The sequence below is a fragment of the Puntigrus tetrazona genome, chromosome 3 (genome assembly GCF_018831695.1).
Source record: "Puntigrus tetrazona isolate hp1 chromosome 3, ASM1883169v1, whole genome shotgun sequence".
Lineage (NCBI taxonomy): Eukaryota > Metazoa > Chordata > Actinopteri > Cypriniformes > Cyprinidae > Puntigrus > Puntigrus tetrazona.
In genome coordinates this window covers 27003030-27020616 of record NC_056701.1, presented here as the reverse complement: position 1 = coordinate 27020616, position 17587 = coordinate 27003030, and the positions used below count along the sequence as shown (strand labels likewise).

The window sequence follows — 17587 nt, the reverse complement described above, 5'->3', positions numbered from 1 at the left end:
TTGTGGAGGATCAGTGTCCTGCAAAGTGTAGTTCTGATCCTGTAAATGATTAAAGGGGCTAGTTAAACTCTACAGGACACTGGAGCTTAGGTAGCACGCTTGCACTGAACGGGTTCATTAGCTCTCGTTGTCAATGGTTACTAAACTCTGCGAAGATACTGGACCCCCCTAGGACTGGAGTTGCACGTCCCTGAACTACTGGAACGGTTACGCAAGCAAACAAGGGAATTATACTTTCAGCTTTGAGGGATGGCGTTACTTAATGGCTGACAAAACCAAAAATGGGCCAATGTAGAAACACAGGTACGGAGACTTTGTATCTGTATCTGGTAGTGAAAGCACCAATTGCTATAAAATAAAGTTCTGCTTGGTGTCTTTTATTATTAAGTGTCTAAAACAACACTGGATGTCCTTAGTAAGATCTAATCTGATCAATTTTAGCAAGTCCCGTGATTAGCGCTTTCTTGTAGCAATCTAGTACCTTGTGGATTCACCCAAACTCATGCTAAAGTCTGCGAGATTAGAACTAGTGTTCTGCTACAGCGGGGCAGATTTGTGTGAAATGATTTTTTGTGGTCAGTCTGTGGGCGGTACAGCGAGACGAGGATTGATGCGAGATTTTTCACAGAACAAGGGTTTCCATCTAGACAACCCTACAGCAGCTCCATCCTGGTCACTCCACTCATTCATCCACACTCAAGGTAATAAACGTATCAAACAACCTCAAAGCAAAGTGTGATTTAATATTGAACAAAAGTGGTTACACAATGCTGTGGTTATTCATAACATGTAATACACGTGATAAAAGGAAATCAGCAATGACAAGAATCATGTCTTCCTGTGCTTGATCATCTTTAGGGTGATTATGGTTACAGTTAAACTGAGTAATATGGTCTACCCTGAAAGGCGGCGAAAGCGCATTAGACTCGAAACCTCCAGAAAACCACCATTGGTCTCGCTATGTGGCACCAAATAATTAATGGATGAGCTGTACTAAATAGCAGATGTATCTCAACGACTCTTAGTTTCCCAAAAGAAAAAAAGTAAGACATTACATGAAAGACAGGGAAAGAAATCAGTGGCACAAATGTTAAGAGCAAAATAGGCTATTTTCCGCTTTTCCTCCCTTTGGTGGAGTTTATGTCGCTCTTGGTTCTCTGTAAGCGGGAAAAGATCTCCTTGAAGAGGGCTTTATACTCTGGCGTGTTTTGGCTCAGCCGCTTGTCCACAGCCTCCACCTGCCGGCTGATGCCCTCAAGCGCCTCTGGAGTCGAGGGCGTCTGAGGTGGAGTGGGTGGCTGCTGGGGCTCAGCGGCCCGGCATTCCTTCATGGACGGGTCTCTGGACACGGGCCGGGAGGTCTGCACCCCAGCGTGGCATAGACTCTCCTCGTGGCGCCGGCACTTCCCGAGCAGCTCCTCGTACTTCTCCAGAAGGGCGTGATACTGCTCATCTACCTCCCTGAGGATGGACATGCCCCTCTTCCGGACGCCGTTGGCGTGAAGCGCGTAGCTCCCTTTGCGTCTCCCCGAGGCGTCGACCGCAGAGATAGCATCCAGAGCCGTGTCACTGCAACTCTTCCGGACGGGGGCCGCTCCATCGTTCGCGTCCCCGTTCTGCGTTCCAGCCATGACCGCGTCGTCCGGGGTGTCCGTTTCGGGGGCGCAGTTGAGCAGCGTCTGCTCCAGGCCCTCGTCTCCGCTCAGGAGACACGCTCTGGACTTGCGGAGCTGATGCATCTCTTGGAGCTCCGCCTCCAGCTCGTGCACGCGCCGCTGGCAATTTTCGGCCCCCATGAGGCGCTGCTCCAACCGTTCAAACTCCTGTAGCACCGCGCCGCATTCCCGCTCGGCGGCCTCTCGCCGTCCGCGTTCGGCCGCCACGGCGGCACGCAGAGATGACACCATCACGCGCAGATGTTCGTTCTCTTCGTCAGCGGGCTGACATTCTTGTAGGTCGCCGCTGCCCGGGTCAGACACCATGAATCCATCCTCGTACCTAGAAAAGAAACACCAAACCGAAGACCGCACAAAGTGTGTAGAGACGACAATAATACAATGTAAATGAACAGAGAAGTCCAGCAGGTGTCACCAGAGCGAAGAGTGTTTCATTTTAATTGACTACAGGACCTTTAAAAGAAATCGATTACTTGGTATCCTACTTGCATAAAACCATTTAAATGATACTGAGTAAATGTTACTTGAACTTAAAATGTTACTTGAGTTTTCCCTAGACATTAAACAAATAATCGTACGTTCTGTTACACAGTCCAGTCCACTGAACACGCTGTCCTGCCATCACCCCTCACAGCTGCGTTTTTGTTCCTATCCTGACTAAGGTCTTTTTCTTTGGACTGTGTATCCACGGTGAAATATCGTCTCCTGTGTCATTCTTCCCTGAGGACACATTTTTTAATGATGCGACATTACTCCACTGCAGACGTAATAAAGCGGGACGTACCTAGGAGCGGTGCAGAGCTCTTTAAGGCATGGGAACGAGTGCACGGTCTTTCTCCTCTCTTTCTTCTCTCTGCGAACTCTGAGCTCTTCCAAAGTGCGCAATTCCTCCACGCGAGCGGTGAGCGTGTCCACCTGCCCCTGCAGCATCTCCATAGTACTGGTCAACCTGTGCCAACAGATCTGCGGTCAGCCAGCTACTACCATAACTCAGGACCAGCTGCGTAAGGCTAGCTTGACCGAGCAGCAGTCAGCCAATGGGTAAAGAGTCTTGCTGCGTCCCAAATCTCGTTCTAAAAGTACGTATTCTTTTTGTGGGCATGCAGCAGAAAAGCAAGCAAGCTCTGGGACATGCTACTTCGGGACGCTCTGTTGCTTAGTTATGTGCATTTTATCACCATTTAAACCTTTCTTATTCACATTCACCAAAATTCACATTTCATTTCCTACGATACCGGAGAGAAATGAAAAGGCATGTCGATCTGGCAGTCGCGGGTCTATCGCGACGAGAAATCTCTTCGCATTTTTAAATAACGATGCATTTAAAAGTTCTAAAAGTCCAAGCGTCTCATAAATGTTCAGTGTTGCTGCAGATGAAATAACGTGCATAACATTAAATAAATATATTTTTTTAATCAAGTGAGACTTCACTCAAACCCCTTTCTCGCATATCTGCCATGTTTGTAGTTTTTAAACTTTTTTTGTAGTTCTAGTCGAATCCATCCTGCAGTGTGTTGTGGGCAATATTAGCCGTTAAGAGTGTGCATTCATCTGCACTTCCGTTTTTTGATTCCATTTACGAATAATATTTCGGACGGGTACCAAGCGAATTGCGCAGCATCTTACTTTTTAAGTTTTTAAATTAGACCTTTCTACCTCAGACTCGGATCATCAGATAATAAATAATTCCTCGTATAGCTTCAGTTCATGAATATTAATTGTCTGGAGCTCCAGGAAGGTTATAATGCAAAGTCAGCATGACCGAATTAATATTCATGAGCTGAGCCACTGCCAGAGGAAGACTTTGATTCGAAGAGCCTGCGAGTGTTGGAGAGATGCAGTAGATGTGGCATTGTAGTAAATGTTCGTTACTGAAGCGCCAGCACTTCTGAAATCCTCACTGTGTGCCGTTTCCCATGATGCTCTGGTAAGGTATAGCTCACCGGTCAATCTTCTGCTGAGAAGCTTTGCTCTCCAGCACCAGCTTCTCATTGGTTATCTCCAGCTCTCGAGCCGTCACGTCCAACTGCTCGTACACTTTAGCGTGCTGCTCGTTCATCTCACGCAACATCTCCATCTGCTTGGTCAAATACTGACACAAAAAAAGACACACGTGTAAACCCGCCATGCAAAATATACTCTAAAATTGAGAAGCGCTGTAAATAGTAGTGAATACTTTTCATTTGCTCATTACGTTTTCTTACGATGTTTTAATAGAGTTGACCTTCAGGAGGTGAATGAATCAGTAGCTAGGTTATCGAATGAAACTTCTAGGCTAAATTGAATTTGCCGCAGTAGGAGAAGGCACTGTATATAGTGATTTTTGTATATTAATAAATTAGGAGATTCAGAATGCGTGGTCGAAGCGCGGTCGTGTTAGCTGTTTGGGAACGCGGTTCTGGGAGTTGATTATAACGAAGCGCTTAGACGAGACTTCAAGCATTTTAAATGAAAAAAATATATGACGTAATAAGTCACGTCTTTTTGAATGCACATTGAGAAACTTATTACATAAAAGGTTTCCATCACAGTTTTTGTGCATGTTTAATTACCACGCAAGAAATTAATGCTATTTAGTTGGGCGTTTACGTTTTTTTATGCAGCATTTATTCCTTATTATTTAGCGTTTCCATTCAACGTTTTTTGCGCAATATTGTAAAAAATACATAACATTTGGATGAAAACGGCTGTATTCGTGAACTGATTAAAACCGCTGATATTATTTAAACCCAATCATGAAAAATTGCTTAATGCAATGCGTCTCTTATGCATTGATAGAGAAAAATTATTCGCGTTAATTATTTGTGTCCAAAATTAAAATAATAATGTGTACTGTGTCTATTTCTGATGTAGATATTTTTGTGTGTATATATTATATATATATATATATATATATATATATATATATATATATATATATATATATATATATATATATATATATATATATATATATATATATATATATACATACATACATACATACATACATACATACACACACACACGTTTTACATGTAGAATTATTTTATCATATATAAATATACTGAATATGTATTTTTCTTAAATATATACACGTGTTCGTATTTATATGCACATATGTTATGTAAACAAACGTTTGCATGCGATTCATGACTTTATAGCACTAGTTTTTTTCCTAGGAATGGGTGTGAAACAAAACAGCCCATTATGAAATGGCATTCTTGTGGAAAGCTCTAATCTCTTGCGAAATGTGCACTGAACTTTCCTCCCATAAACCCCTTACATTTCCTTTTCCTCCGTGCTCGCATTCGTACGGCAGCGGTCCCAGCATTCCCGCTCTGAAATATGGAAATGTTGCGCAACCCATACCGAACGAGGCCGGCATCCAAACAGACGCGAGAAACAACAGCGCCTCATTGTTCTCAGATAAGTAACGGTCTTTGTTCGGAGGATGGCCGCACGCGCTCAGCTAACGGTCTCGTCTGCAAACGCGCTTCATGCACTCCGTTAGCGTCACGCTGACGTGCGATTGGCTCATCGGGAGAAAAGCACTGACAGCGAATCAGGAGAAATGATTCATCTCCGAGACACGCAGGTCAGAGGTCACGACAGGGTTGAGCGAAATTAATCTAATTGAGTTTGTTTTGTTTTTTAGACGCAGCAATGATTTATTTATTTTGTCTTACGGCCATCAAGCGTACTATTAACAGTGCTGAACGTAGTTTTGAGAAGCGCGTCTAATTAGTTGATAAATAAGCATAACCGCGTGGATGTTTTGGATCAGGAAATGATGCGTCCGGCTGGTCTGTACCTCGATCTCCTGCACCTGCTCCTCGTTGTTGATGTACATCTGCTGCAGCGAGTCCTCCAGCTCCTTATTGCGCTCCAGCAGGGTTTTCCCCAGCTCAGCTGCCAAGTGCAGATCTGGGGGAAGAAAAACAAACAAAACAAATAAATTAAAAAAAAAAAAAAGTACAGTACAGTATCAGGAAATCTGCAACAAAACAAATCCTGGTTACCTAGCTACTCGGTCATTTCTACAGGGAAATTAAACTAAACCCACAGTCATTTTGACTGTGCTTTTTTAGAACCTCAAAAAAAAAAAAAAAGCAATACAGCGAGAAAATAAACGTGGAATCATAGTGATTTTTTTATTAATATTTTTATTCCAAAAGGATGCATTAAATTGATCACAGAATAAATACATTTCTATTTCAAATAAATGGTTTTCTTTTAAACGTCAAATTATCCTGAAAATGAAGGGTTTTTTTGCATTAATAATATTAAAATGCAGGTAATATTTAAAAAAAAAAAAAAAAATATATATATATATATATATTATTTTTGGATGTACACACACACACACACACACACACACACACGTAACCTTATATATAAATGTATTATTTTTGGATGTAATTCATCAGCCCTGACAATTTCATCATTTTGATACGCCCCGTAATATAACAGCAGAGAAAGATATAGCTAACGCCTGACAAACTCAAAAACGACACTGCTTTATTTCAGTAGAATCTTTCACTTTCCACTTGTTTTGATGAAGATGGACTCCGTCTCTGCTGTAGATGGAATTAGCGGCTTGAGTGTGTGGAGACCTGAGAAAGGAGCGAAACGAGGCCAGACCAAATCCTGCTCTTAATTCAGCCTAAAGGAGGTGTTTTTATTTAATCCTCCGTGTTTTCTGATGAACGTGAGCCAGAACGACGTCAGCCAAGACGCGAGTGAAGAAAACGGAGACAAAGAGAGCGGCATCGGCTCACGGTGAAGTGAAGTGTGTGGAATAGGGTCCATACGGTCAAACTATTCTGCTGGATTTTAGCCTTCCGACACGTTTTTTTATTAAAAAACAGGATTAAAAAAAACGACGCCATCTGGATTAAATCTCAAGATACTGTCTACCTGATTGTGTAAAGACCAGTTAACTGTGCTAAAATATATTTGAACTACTCCTGTCAGATTATATATATAATATATAATGCTATATTGATGCAGATAATCCATCCCTTGTTTCTTTATCTCCATAAGCTCACCACCAACCACCCAGAAACAAGAACACGGTCCACTCAGATGGTGTTTTAATACCCAGGGAACATGCTAACCGAGACGCCGTCACACACAGGAAGGAAGTGACATCGTGGGAGGTGTTGAAGCACTGAGCTCAGAATCATTGACCTCCATTGCACCGATACGAATGCAGAGATTTATCATGAGACGGGACGGTGTCAGAGACGACGCAAACATACCACAGCGAGGAAACACAGAGCACCACACGCATAAATCATACGAGGACTGTGTGTGTGTGTGTGTGTGTGTGTGTGTGTGTGTGTGGAAACCGATCCCAAGAGAGTCTGCCGGAGAGAGCGAGATAATAACACACAAAATACAGAGCTGAGACACATGTGCTACATTAAAAAAAACTCTTCATTGCATGTGGCTTAACTGCAGTAGATTATAGAGTACTATAAGACAAAATATAGCTTCATGAGTGCGCTAATCACTTACAGCCATATTAGCGACAAAATAATTCCCCATATTAGCTACGGCAGAATTTTCACGGCATCAAATTTAATCGATGTTGCGGCACAATCTGATATTCGGTGCGGCGAGGGACGTTTTTAGCAACGGCCGGCGAAACAAGGTCGTAGCGCTCTCCGAGGACCCGCATCCCAATTAAGGACTTTTTTCCTTAATTAACTTTCCCAGTGAGGATGTGCTCTCCTGAAGAGTACTCCCAGGCTGAGGCTCACTCGCCTCGTGTGCGCTCCACGCTTCTGCACGTGTGGCTTCATATCAGAGCCATTCACAAGAGCCTGCGTCAAGCAGCACACCGAGAAACCCTCGCTTTGCTGTTTTAAAAGGAAAAACGTATAGCTCGGTAATGTGACTTCATCTCCAGAGCTGGAGATTTAAGATCACTACACCTTTTTACTGGATAGAAACACTAAATTAAAGGTTTAAGAAATCGCGACAGAAACATAATTTATCATCCTACAGCGCAAAGAACGTCTTAAAGAAATAACGCAACCTTATTTATTTAAAGAAATGCCATACGATATTTTATTTTAACAATGATTAATCAATATTTACATATTATTAGTAGCGGTATTAATAATATTATATAATACGCACACACACACACACACACACATACAGTATGTTTTGATATTATTTACATGTATATATTTATAGAATTTATAATATATTTAATATACAAATCTACCATTTTTCTTAAATACATGCATGTGTTTGCGTTTATATAATCTGCAAAATACACATTTATTATGTAAAGAAAAAACGTTTATTTTAAATGCAATTTAAAAAAAAAAAAAAAAAAAAAAAAAAGGACTTTAAAAAGGATTACTTTTTAAGCGTGCACTTATTTGGATGTTTTTGGTAATATACTGCGCTAAAATATACACTCTACTAAAATTGTAATAAAATTAATAAATTGTTGCAGCTTTTACAAAGCAATTAAATCATTAAAACGGAATAAAAAAACCTAATGAAGACGTCCGAGTGCTTAGTAACAACACACCTTTCTTCTCAACCAGCCATATATATATCTCACGTAAGGTTCCCCTTACAAATGATTATGGTTAGAGGTTTATTTAAATCTCTTTTGTATACACAATACAGCGCTTGCCTAAGAGACCGCCGCTGTTCAAGTAACAGCTTATCACACATAATTGCGTGTTACGTAACCCGACGTTACAATAATAGACTAAAAACATGGCACTATAACAGGGAAATGTGCTGAGACTGAACGTGCGTTGCCTAAAAGGCCGATTATCTCCCTCTATGGCGCGCCGGGGCTCTTTGCATCTCTCACCGTTACTCCGGCCATCTGTACCATCCCCTCGAAAGAGACAGCGGTGTCTGGAGCCCTAATCAGATCACCCAGCTTTAATTCCCCTCGGTCAAACACCGCGTGAACCCGCTCCCCGGACTGAATCCACACTAAAGACACCGGGATAAAACACTCTTTAGGGTGAAGCCCTGCTGTCGGGCCCTAGGGCGAACGACACCGAGCGTCACCGTGATATCAATCTGAACGCCACCGACCCGAGCGGCGGCCATGTTTCACTCTGAGCTTTCGGAAACGCCATTTCCTCTGGTGATGGATTGAGGGAGAGTCGGAAACGGATCGATACGGAGTCTCTGAGAAGAGCTCGTGCGCGGGAGGCCTCCATTAGACCATTAGCGCAAGTGCATGAATGTTACTTCGCTAATTTGATCGTGGAAAAAAAAGATGGCTGTTAGAGGCCTTCCTGTCGACGGAGATGCATTTCTGAAGCAAACGAAGCCAACGCAGGCCGCAAAGACGACGGACGGTAACGTAGCGATAACTGAAACAAGCACAGAGACGTTAAGCAATATGCTCAGCTAAAATGGGTTTAAGGCATAGAGTTATTATAGAGACTAAAAATAAAACTTTTAAAAGAAGCACGTACAATCTCGGTTTCGATTAGTTTAACTGGATGAGTAAAGCTAGAATAAAATAAGAAACAAATGTCATTTAAAAAATAATAAAATTCCATTTTGTTACAATTTCTCTCTTTTATTTATTCGACCCAATAAAACTTTTAAAGCTTTAAAATTAACTTAAAAACAAGAATTATAAAAACTAGTGCCGTTAAACGATTTATCGTAATAAATGGTATCCAAAATAAAAGGGATACCATTTTTATTTTTTATATATATATATATTTAAAACAAATTAATTAAAAAAAAAAAAAAAATAATAATAATAATAATAATAATAATAATATATATATATATATATATATATATATATATATATATATATATATATATATATATATATATATATATATATATTTTTTTTTTTTTTTTTTTTTTAATTTGTTTTAAATATATATATATATATAAAAAATAAAAAATATATATTAACAGTAGTATATTATAAAAAAATATATATAAATGTTTTTATAATATACAAAAAAAAAAAAAAAGTTATAATAGTATAGCGATATGCTAAAATAAGGCCGGTACTCTTTGAAGATGGTGTTTTCCTACAGATAAGCAGCGTTCTTAGACAATGTCAAGACGCATCACTTTACGCTGTTTTATACCTACTGGGCACTTTCAGAGTCGGAGAACTGTCGAAAAAATCTGCACATCAATACAAAACCCTCGCTTGAGTTTAATCTGGAAATCAAAGTCAAAGATCGCTCGCTGTTACTTCCAGAGAAGAACGCCTAGCCCCTGCGATCCTCTAGATCACGATCGCCGCTCCAGATTCCTCAAATACTCCACATTCTTCCCTTCCAATCCCGCGGGACGGCTCTCTCAGCTTGAACGCACAGCCCCTGGCTCATCACTTCTAGAGCACAGCCTGTCCTGAAAATCACCGAGATCGGTCACGGGCTGTTCCACGGATCAGCACTTTAAGGCGATTCGACCCGGAGAGGGCAGAGAGAGGGCGATGACAGCATCCTAAACCCACCGGGAGAGGTGCGACTTCTATGAGGGGTTTCGGAAATTAAAAACAGCTCCTTTCTACCAGCTGACGAAATGTTCGAGCTGTCACCAAATACCACTTAGAAACTCTGACCGCGTGGGACTTTTGTAGCAACAGCCAACGATACACTTCACGGGTCAAAATTCACCGATTCTTTAAGATCTAAAAGTCAATCGTGAAACAAGTAGATCCTGTTTCGTGAAGATCTTCCTACCATAACACCAAGACCTGCTTTCGGATTGGCGACAACTTCATTTGGACAACTCTGAGGCGATTTTCTCAATGTTTCGCGCACCCTCAGATTCCAGATTTTTAAAAAGCTGCATCTCAAACCAAACGCAGCCCGTTTATTCACCTCAATCTCAAAAAACCGGGTGGTTTCGTGGGCCAGGGTCACAAGCATCCTCGTCCGGCTGTGAAAACAACACGCTAACGCTTTGGCACTGCAGACCCAGTTTATGAGGAGGAGATTAAACCAGACCGAGCTAATGTTGAGCATCTGGACCGACACGGATCTGGAGGAAGACGTCATCCATCTACAGTCACACCACAGACGCGTCTTTAACCTTCAACCCCGTCCCTTATTCCTGACTGTACATCCAAACACGACGACAACCTCGGGGAAGACAGAGGACAGCATTGTTTCTGCACATGAGCACTTTCTTTGTTTCTTCGGTTTGTCATTCGACCACACACACACACACACACACACACACACGCAGCATCAGGCTTTGTTGTCAAACTGATGCGGTCCTCGGGAGTCTTTCTCTCACCTTGCTCCAGGTCTCTCTGGTCGTACCACGGCTCATCTTCTTCCGTCACAAACTCGTCCATCCTGCCGGCTCGGAGCATCAGTGTGTCGCGGTTTTCGCCGGAAGCTCGGGGATGCGCCGATCTATCAAAGCGATAAAAATAACACACGATGAGGCTGCGGCGTCCGACTTTTCCGCGCGTTCGTGCCGCGCGCTTACAGCTGCGCAAAGACACAGACTTTTCAAACAGGCGAGAGGGGTGAACGCACTTTTTGTCCTGCTATTTTTCAATAAATGTCCGCTGGCTGGAGCGGCATCGAGGGATCCGCTCCAACGCGGCAAGGCAACAATGACAAGCGCGCTCGACTTACTGCAAATACACGCTCCGTTAGCGGGGAATGTTTCCGGCATGCCAGGAGAAATTTCCTATGACATACAAAAATATATATCACGCTGCTGCCGTTTGGTTCGGTCACGCTCAACCCCTCCCACTGCCGTGCTGAGCGATGATATCCCTCCTCATCCCAGCTCCCGACAACATCCCGTTGGTTTCGCCCGACCGATAAAGTGCCCCAAATCATACTATTGGGAAGGAAGGCTTATTAATATTCATGAGCGAACGCTTCGCCATTGGACGGTCGGAGAGCCACGTCAACAGCCTGTTTTAATATTCACGAAACGCGCGCTCGCCATTGGTAGGGCTTTCAAGCTAATTAATATTACTATTCAATAGCCGAGGGAGTCAAAATAGCTTACTTGTGTTTTACTTCGTAATTAAGAGTGGGAAACAAAAATACTTCATCTTATTTTAAATTTATTTCGACCACTACTTTTCATTTCAAAATACCAGACTATTTTTTTTAAATCCTAGTAAAACTGAGCGAATTTCCGATTTTTATAGACATCTTCGTCCTTTTATTACGCGCGAGCAAAAACCTCGACCACCGCGGAACGAACCGACACGTCGCGTGAGGTTATTAATATTCATGGCTCAATTTACCCCGCCGGACCTTCGTCATAGTGGGAACGGTAATTTCTCCCGCCTGCGCTGCTGCTCCTCTGCTGAGAAAAACCTGGCAAACACAATAATCCGTTTGTCCGGGGATCCGAGGGGCTGCTTTTACCCTGAAGAGGCATAATTAGGGGTTCTCCATTGAGCAGCGACTGGAGCGTCAATGGAGCGTTAAACTCGTTTATTTCGAGCGGGTTTCCCGCAGCGGAGAAGACAATGGCACGCTGAAGATGTAATTTTAGAAGTGCCTAATAATAGCACAAAACCAGATTTCATTCAACGAGAGTCGGATGTAAAGAAAAGGAAAAAACAAGGCAAGTGAAAAAAGACGATGTTGACAACCAACCAATTTAAGCGACAGCAGGGTTCCCAACTCCCAGCAAACATAAAGTACTGATATTTCACAATAACTGACAATAAGACGGTGTGAACTATACTTTACAAAAGAGTTCGCGGCTGAATTTCCGGTGAAAAACTACACTACCCATAATCCCGAAGAGAGATCCACCAATCAGAGGAGTTTCTGTTACTACAGAAACAAAAGCTACTGTAAAGAACAGCAGTTGCTTTAGATCCAATATACCTTTTTAACATTTGTGGGTTCGCTTTTGACACACTTATGGACTTAACATACTTTTTTGTTTAGAAATTAAACTAACCGCACTACTTATACAAACAAATACACATAAAACTGGGACATATCCACTGCTGCGATTCATCTGGGAGTTGGCTGCTTCGGTTCATGGCCTAAACATGTAGGAATCTTTTCGTAATCCCCGCCGGAGAAAACGAATGCCGGAAAATATTTAGGCAAACGTAGCTGCTGGAAAAAAACGGACAAGCAAAGACGAGCAGCTTACCAATCACACCCCATAAATTATTCAGCGTGGATTCTTCCATTTGTGCACACTTGCCTTTTAATGTAGTTTTCATCACAGTTCATACTACACCGAGTGCATTACAAGCAACTAATGCTACATTATAGCTATTGCGGTCTTCAAAAAATAAAACGGCATTTTCAGCCGCTCGTATTAATGTGCAATATACGCTCCGGCCGTCACCATACACCTGAGAAATACAGCAGCATCTCGGGCAATGAAAGGATCACAGCTCCAGAGGTTTGGACGAAGGGACATAATGACGAAGATGGCTATCTGTCCTCCACTTTCAAGTGTCTCCAGTCCGTCTCGCTCTCGCAGCGCTGAATCCTGCTGAAGAAGCCCTTGATGAGGCTCTTCGCTTCCGTCTTCACTGTGGGGGAAGAAAACGAGCCACCTTTAGATGCTTAGTCGGCGTTTGAAGTGTGTGTGGTGTTGTTGGACTTCTGTGAGGTTAAGGATAGTCTCACCTTGGCCTCGATTTGCAGTTTTTCCCTCCGTGAGAAGATGGGAGAGGAAACGGGCAAAGGATTTGAACAAATCCTGGGGGGTCAATCGATGTCAATCGCATCAAAAATAAAAGTTATTTATTTACATAATATATGTGTATACACACACATATACAGTATATACACACAGACATATATATATATATATACACATTATGTAAAGTTAATGAAAATATTTTTGGATGCAATTGATCTCAGTCATTGAAAAGCACTAATAATAATAAATACAAATATTTGATCTCTGCAATAATTCACTCACGAGAGAGAGAGACAGAGAGAGAGAGAGAGAGAGAGAGAGAGAGAGAGAGAGAGAGAGACAGAGAGAGAGAGAGAGAGAGAGAGAGAGAGAGAGAGAGAGAGAGAGAGAGAGAGAGAGAGAGAGAGAGAGAGAGAGAGAGAGAGAGAGAGAGAGAGAGAGAGAGAGAGAGAGAGAGAGAGAGAGAGAGACAGAGAGAGAGAGAGAGAGAGAGAGAGAGAGAGAGAGAGAGAGAGAGAGAGAGAGAGAGAGAGAGAGAGAGAGAGAGAGAGAGAGAGAGAGAGAGAGAGAGAGAGAGAGAGAGAGAGAGAGAGAGAGAGAGAGAGAGAGAGAGAGAGAGAGAGAGAGAGAGAGAGAGAGAGAGAGAGAGAGAGAGAGAGACAGAGAGAGAGAGAATCACCTTTGTTGCAAATTTGCCCTTTTTGTAGAAGGGATCCAGGCATCGCACCACGATATCAGCAGCTTCCTTCAGCGTCACAGGCTTTGGCGAGATTTCAGCGGCGTCTCCGTTCACGGCGTCAAACTGCGTCTCCTGCACCACCGGGTCAAAGGTCACTCTCTTAGTGTCCTTCATCACGCGGCTGCGCTTCGCAGGAGGCGGTGGGGATCCGTCCTCACGTGACTGCGGAAAAGAAAACATACGGATAAAAACTCCTGACATGACAAGAACGGCTCCCAAGAAAAGTGTTCTCATGATATGAGGAAATGAGGCGTTACTTGTTTTGGTGATATTTGTTGGGTGTCAGGTTCGTGGTTCTCTCTGTCACGGACGGAGAAACAACAGTTCAGAACACGCTCAAAAGTCATATGTAATAAATATCAAACTGCCCTCAGAGAGCGTCTTCCTCCATCATACCCCCGAAGCGCTTGGCCTTCCGTCCTTTCAGTGTTGATGGGCATCTCGTCTCGGACGGGCGTCCCTTCTGCAGACGCACTCGTGTGCAGAAGAGCGGCGGTGACTTTCTCCGAGACGCCTTCTGCCTCCGTAGCTGCGCTGTTCTTCGTTATCAAGTCTGTGTTATTTAGCAAAGACGAGTGATTCTGAGGGACTTCTTCCTCGGGCTCTGACGTAACGCTTCCTGCTTTCGTCTGAGCGGTGTCCACTTGCTTTTTTCCGAAATACTGCGAGATGCGACGCGTGTCTTTGGCCGCTTCTGCCAGCTTCTGCTGTTTCTTAGTGAGTCTTTTACTGGGGCTGCTTTTGGCTTTGATGGGAGATGAGTCGCCGCTTTTCCTCTTCCGTGTTCTTTCCGTTTCCTCCTCCTGCTCTTCCTCACAGATGGGGTCTCCAGGTGTTTTGTCCGTGGCAGGCGTCTCCTTCTGAGAGTTCTTCAGAAGATCTCCAGCTGTCTGAAACAGGCCGGACGAGCCGCGAAATCCCGCTCCTATGCGCTTCCTCTTCAGCTAGGATGTGATGAACAGAACAATATTTACAATCCCTGGTCCAGCCGAATCCCAGCGGACAAACACTATAGCACTATATTATTTCATACTTAATGTGTGCACTGTATATATTTATTATAAAGATACATACAGCATTTATTCTTGATGTATTTACGTGTATGTAAAATACATATAAACATATTTTTGAAATATATACACGAATGTATGCGGGACAAACTGTGACTGGCTCACTGAGTAGACTTGAGAGGCTGAAGTGAAGCCGTCTAGAGGTTGAGATGATGAAGAGCAGCTTGCCGTCTCTTCATTCGGGTCAGGCCGTTTCTCTTCAGCTGCACTTTTCTTCATCTCTGACACCTGGAAAGTGTTACGTGTGAATTTCTCTCTGACAAATCCACATTACAGACAATTAGCTTTAAATGAGATGAGGTTAAAGTCGAGCTGAGCTTTAGTAGCACTCACTCTCTTGAGGACTGCGGCCTTGTACAGGTTTGCTGATTTACTGGCTCTGAAGATCTCGTGCTCTATTTCTACAGCCTGATCAAGAGTGTCCGAGCTGCACGAGGAGAAAACGTGTGTGATGGAGAGAATATGAATCATAATAAACCAAACTAAATACCAAATATGACATACAAAATGAGACATAACACACACGTAACACTTTTTTTTACACTTACACCAATTAGCTGCTTATTGGCGTGTGAGTGTGTATATATATATATATATATATATATGCATAAATGCATAAAGTGCGCACACATATAGTACGTAAACATAACTGTTATTTTGAATCTGTTGATCGTTACTAATTGTTTTACGCCGCCGCCAGCAATGGACAAAATCGGGCTGCATCTCAGGAGGATACTGAAATACTAAAATATATAGCGTCCCAATGTGCATACTAACCTCCCTATCAGCCCTAAATAGTACTGAAAATGATTAACGTCACAGGATGCATGCAGATCGGGACGCAGGCTGAGGCACACCATTCATAGCTGGCGCTGGATGCCTGCATTACCTGTGTGAGAGCTCGGCTGCCCCCCTGTGGTTGCTCAGGCGCTCCTGCAGGAGAGACAGACAGTGCTCTCTGCTCTGAAACACAAGCAAAACAATTCAGTTCAACCAATCACATCCTGATGGCAGTTTAGACTTTAAACTCCCTGAGGTTTCAGACACACTGTGTGCCAGCAGAGGGCAGCACTTTCCAGCTCACGCAGAACAGGGAACGCTGGATATCTCAAGTTTTATGCAGGACACTTGTTTGTATCGCATATAGACCTTTCGAACGTCCACTACTATAAATGATATCTAGAGAGCATGCTATCTTCTTATGGAAGACAACGTGGTTTGATATAAACGCAGCAAATGAAGTTACAGGCTCGTGGACAAATGAATCGTTTTATGCTAACAATCTAAAAGAGCGTGGGACAGTCTTGAGGACGTGTTTTACCTTCACCGTGAGCCTGGGGATTCTCTGACTGCTGGCATCCTTCAACATGCAGTCGGCGTCTGAGAAAACATGAACAACGTGAGGCTTTACTCTAAACACGTTCCTGGACGGCCACTGTCCTGGAGCTAAACTCTGCAGGACGCTGGCCTTCATCACTCCTGCAATCTGACACATTGTCGAATTTATTGAATCAAATGTCCTTGGCACGGAAAGCTACACGCGTAACAACTCTGGAACTGACCTGGTGGAGCAAACGTCTCTTTAGCCACGTCCGAACTCTACAAAGAGAACAAAAGACGACGGCATGGTTGGTTTAATATGCATTTGGGCAGAAACGGTTGCTTACAGAGATTAACCTAAAAAGTAACGATACGACAAAGGACAAGGTTTATGGAAATTTCGGTGACGTTTCCTGCGCAAAACTTGCAAACAATGTTTCTTTTTTTTTTGGTTTTGTAAAGAAAGACAACTGAAGATCACTGGGAATTCTCTTCGGTGCAGCTCGGCTTTATGGGGGAGGCCTCGAACAAACAGCTGGAAAACATATGTGAGAGAGAGAGAGAGAGCGAGAGAGAGAGATATGGAGGAATGTTCTGGCCCAGACTGTGAGGGAGAAGCGAAGGATTGTAGTCGGAGTCGTTTTCGTGAGAAAGAAAAACAGTATTTTTTTACCAAATAAATGCAGCCTTGGTTAGCATAAGAGACTCATTGAATAAAAAGCATTGAAGAAATCTTACCAGCCCCAAAAGTTTTTTGTATTTGGACATGTGAACTAATTCTCATTAATTCACAACTATGTGTCTGCTAACTCTCATTGTAGACTGTTAGAGTAGGTTAAGGGTTAGTAGAATAAATTGAAATATACTTTCAAAGTTTTTCATAGTCAGTATGTTGTGGACCTGTCAAAATAAAGCGTCAGGAGATAAGGCAGACAGTTTACTGATACTCTAATGACTGCTAGTTGACATTTAGTTACTTACCGTTAGCAGAATGTCTAAAGTGGACTATCAGAAAAAAAAAAGTGTTACCAAAATATAACAGTCAACAAAACAATGAGGTCGAGTTTGTATCAAAACTTTAGTTTTCACTGTGGAACTTGTTATATAATAACATTTATTAATGGAATCTTTTTGTTTCTGCATTGTGAGTTATGAACATGAACATGAAACTA

At 42.6% G+C, this 17587-nt stretch overlaps 2 protein-coding genes across 5 annotated transcripts in view; both read right to left on the bottom strand.

Annotated features, from left to right (window-relative positions):
* Positions 1-723: 723 nt before the first annotated feature.
* On the bottom strand, positions 724-13123 carry cdr2l (cerebellar degeneration-related protein 2-like). Its single transcript, XM_043235754.1, has 6 exons — positions 12991-13123; positions 10932-11053; positions 5470-5582; positions 3620-3768; positions 2461-2625; positions 724-1998 (listed from the first exon to the last, which is right to left on the bottom strand). Exons 1-6 carry the CDS (start codon positions 13056-13058, stop codon positions 1107-1109), a joined length of 1509 nt encoding a protein of 502 aa, XP_043091689.1. The 5' UTR covers positions 13059-13123; the 3' UTR covers positions 724-1106.
* Positions 12814-17587, bottom strand: part of recql5 (RecQ helicase-like 5) — a 16909-nt gene continuing 12135 nt past the window's right edge. For 3 of the 4 annotated variants that reach the window (XM_043235750.1, XM_043235751.1, XM_043235753.1), the window contains 10 exons: positions 16658-16694; positions 16417-16475; positions 15985-16058; positions 15429-15522; positions 15201-15323; positions 14422-14969; positions 14283-14325; positions 13966-14187; positions 13271-13343; positions 12814-13173 (listed from right to left, as the gene is read on the bottom strand). In XM_043235750.1, the coding sequence (XP_043091685.1) occupies positions 13073-13173; positions 13271-13343; positions 13966-14187; positions 14283-14325; positions 14422-14969; positions 15201-15323; positions 15429-15522; positions 15985-16058; positions 16417-16475; positions 16658-16694 (1374 nt within the window). In that variant the 3' untranslated portion in view covers positions 12814-13072. The remainder of the gene's footprint in view (positions 13174-13270; positions 13344-13965; positions 14188-14282; positions 14326-14421; positions 14970-15200; positions 15324-15428; positions 15523-15984; positions 16059-16416; positions 16476-16657; positions 16695-17587) is intronic. The other variant, XM_043235752.1, reaches the window with a different exon arrangement.

Coding starts and splice junctions, on each gene's coding strand:
- cdr2l (XM_043235754.1), bottom strand. CDS start 13,058: ATGTCCCTTCGTCCAAACCTCTGGAGCTGTGATCCTTTCATTGCCCGA. Junction 3,769..5,469: donor AGCAGGTGCAGGAGATCGAG/GTACAGACCAGC, acceptor TTTTTGTGTCAG/TATTTGACCAAGCAGATGGA. Junction 1,999..2,460: donor GAGCTCTGCACCGCTCCTAG/GTACGTCCCGCT, acceptor TTTCTTTTCTAG/GTACGAGGATGGATTCATGG.